Genomic DNA, 3123 nt, shown 5'->3' on the forward strand with positions numbered 1-3123 from the left:
GTGACTACAAAGAGTTCAACGCGTTCACTCCAAGTAAATTGCACAAAAAAAAGCCTAAACAGCACAAAAAGACATGTAAGGGTATTTTAGGTATTTCCCGTGGGTATCCACCAACGTTGACGAATCAGTCATAACGACAAAACAGTGTTTCCACGTGTTCACGCGCGACGCGCTTTATACATCTTTTGTTTCAATCTTTCTATTATTACTAATTTATCATACGCGAATCCGAAAACATGTGTTCCTTTCACATGACCTGTTACTACTAAATTTCTTGTTCTTCAACCCAAAGTTTTGTTCCTTTTTCTTCCACCACACAAAATTTTCGGAAATTTCAATCCTAAAAAGTAACTTATTTTTCTTCTATTCTCTCTCTCTCTCTGCTGTGTTGTGTACTTATAAACCGTTGAAGAGAAGCTCAGAAAAGTGACTCGTGTTTGTTGAGAATTGTGACACAGAAACTAATGGGTAACTGTCTTGATTCTTCTGCTAAAGTTGATGCAGCTCAAAGTTCTAGATCCACTTCTGGTAACTCATAACTAACTATCACGTTCCTTTCTTAATAAAACTAATGATTTTTTGGAGTCTTTGTTATTGTTGATTTTCTTGTCTTGGTTTTGTTCTTCTTTGGCACCAGGAATTTCGAAAACTACTCCTTCTAGTTTAACAATTCCATCATACAGTGACAAAAGCAATTCCTCTAGTCTTCTTCCAACACCGAGGTCTGAGGGGGAAATCTTGTCTTCTCCTAATCTTAAAGCTTTTTCATTCAATGAGCTAAAGAATGCTACGAGGAATTTTCGTCCCGATAGTCTTCTGGGTGAAGGAGGATTCGGTCATGTTTATAAGGGATGGATAGATGAACAGACTTATACGGCTGCGAAACCTGGATCGGGTATGGTTGTTGCTGTGAAAAGACTTAAGCCGGAAGGTTTTCAAGGTCATAAAGAATGGTTGGTAAGTGTTTGTATGCTTTACTTCATCGAAAATTTGAATTCTCTGTTATTAGTAAATTAACACATATTTATTGTACTTACAATCAGTGCGGTCGCGGTCTTGATTTATTTGCTCCAAACTACTGACTGTTTGGACGGTAAGATATTCCACACAGTTAGTAGTTTGTAGCAGATAAATCAAGATCGGAAGACTATTTCCCCTCCTTTTCTCTACATGATAATGAATTTTAGTTAATGAAACATTAATCTATTTGCAGACTGAGGTTAACTATTTAGGACAACTGCATCATCCTAATCTGGTTAAATTAATTGGATACTGCTTGGAGGGAGACAACAGGCTTTTGGTATATGAGTTTATGCCTAAAGGGAGCTTAGAAAACCATTTGTTTAGAAGTAAGTTTCCATAATCGCTAAATGTTTCTTCCTTTCTTAACTAACATGTTTAAAAAATTGAAATTTTAGTTTGTTGTTTTCTAAGTTTGATTTGTGCTCTTGTAATTTGACAGGAGGACCACAACCACTGTCTTGGCCGGTGAGAATGAAAGTGGCTATTGGTGCTGCAAGAGGACTCTCTTTTCTTCACAATGCCAAATCACAAGTTATATACCGCGATTTCAAAGCTTCTAACATCCTTTTGGACGCGGTAAGATCATTGAGAATATGTAATCTTATTTATAACTTTCGTATTTTTGTAAATTTCTTACTCATCATGCATTTGGATTGCAGGAGTTTAATTCGAAACTATCCGATTTTGGCTTGGCTAAAGCGGGTCCTACCGGTGATAGAACTCATGTGTCTACTCAAGTTGTGGGTACTCAAGGATATGCAGCACCTGAATATGTTGCAACTGGTATACTTTTGCTTTATTAGTACTTAGTTCTTAGTTGGTGTCAATAGGCATGAGGGTGCAAGTCGGGCTGATGCACAAAATCCAAATTTTGTCACAGTTAAACCGTACTTAAATAGGGTTCATAAAATCTTTGTCACTGTTACGTCAAATGCAGTTAAGTAGGACTTCTAATTGTTCATACACTAAAGCATTGATCATTGTATTTATAGGTCGGCTGACGGCTAAGAGTGATGTATACAGCTTTGGAGTTGTTTTGCTCGAACTTCTATCAGGAAGACGCGCGGTGGACAAAACAATAGCCGGCGTGGACCAGAATCTAGTAGACTGGGCAAAACCATATTTAGGCGATAAGCGAAGACTATTCCGAATCATGGATTCAAAATTAGAAGGCCAATATCCGCAAAAAGGAGCATTCATGGCTGCTACACTTGCTCTACAATGCCTTAACAGAGAAGCTAAAGCAAGGCCTCCAATGATAGATGTTTTAGCAACTCTTGAACAGATAGAAGCTCCTAAACAAGCAGCCCGGATTTCACTATCCGAACAGCAAAGAGTTCATGCTCCGGTGAGAAGGTCTCCTGCGCGAAACCGAACACCTTTAAATGTAACTCCTACTGCATCGCCACTGCCATCTGTTCGGCAATCTCCTCGCGCGCATTAGTTGCCGCATGAGGAATGTTCTGTATGTAAATTTGTTATTTTTAGAGGTTGTGTTTTTGACAAGCATGTTTTGTGAGCTGTGGCATATCTTTTCAATTTGCGCCTACATCATAAACACATCATTATATACCAATCCAACCACAAATCATCATTCCATAATTTTTTCAATCACAAGCAACAATTTGTTTGGACTATAATGAACGTTTGCTTTTGCTGCGACGTGTCTTCAGTCACGTCCTTAAAGAAGAGGCTATGATCGCAATTGAAAGAGATAATATGGTCGCAACCAAGGGAGAATCAGGAGGATCTACATTTTATGCTCCAAATCAAAATATGATAAAGGGAAGAGATGGAAAAAAGTCAAGATGTGATCATTGTTTGTTGTAAGATTGGTCACACTAAGACACAACCTAAAGCTCATTACACATGTTAGTGAAGGCCAAAAAAAGGCGATATAAACGGCGCAGAGGTGTGTGTTGCATGGTTCGCATGTGATACATCGTGACTCTTTTGATGTGTTGTGCACAGATAAAAATGGATCTTGGACAATGTGCATCTCACACCACATGACTCCTCTCTTATCCTTAATGAAACGGGTAACCAAGATTTAAAAACCCTTCTACATCACTCTTATAATAAAGCCGAGAATTCTTTTGA

The 3123-nt window shown here is 38.3% G+C and overlaps 1 protein-coding gene across 1 annotated transcript; it reads left to right on the plus strand.

The window, feature by feature from the left end:
* Nucleotides 1–209: 209 nt before the first annotated feature.
* LOC127119554 (probable serine/threonine-protein kinase PBL3) lies at nt 210–2634 on the plus strand. Its single transcript, XM_051049804.1, has 6 exons — nt 210–528; nt 638–957; nt 1214–1349; nt 1463–1599; nt 1683–1806; nt 2016–2634. The coding sequence occupies exons 1-6, from the start codon at nt 465–467 to the stop codon at nt 2465–2467; spliced, it is 1233 nt and encodes a 410-aa protein (XP_050905761.1). The 5' UTR covers nt 210–464; the 3' UTR covers nt 2468–2634.
* The last annotated feature ends 489 nt before the right edge of the window (nt 2635–3123 follow it).

The sequence above is a fragment of the Lathyrus oleraceus genome, chromosome 2, assembly GCF_024323335.1.
Source record: "Lathyrus oleraceus cultivar Zhongwan6 chromosome 2, CAAS_Psat_ZW6_1.0, whole genome shotgun sequence".
NCBI lineage: Eukaryota > Viridiplantae > Streptophyta > Magnoliopsida > Fabales > Fabaceae > Lathyrus > Lathyrus oleraceus.

Coding starts and splice junctions, on each gene's coding strand:
- LOC127119554 (XM_051049804.1), top strand. CDS start 465: ATGGGTAACTGTCTTGATTCTTCTGCTAAAGTTGATGCAGCTCAAAGT. Junction 958..1,213: donor AAGGTCATAAAGAATGGTTG/GTAAGTGTTTGT, acceptor ATCTATTTGCAG/ACTGAGGTTAACTATTTAGG. Junction 1,350..1,462: donor AGAAAACCATTTGTTTAGAA/GTAAGTTTCCAT, acceptor GTAATTTGACAG/GAGGACCACAACCACTGTCT.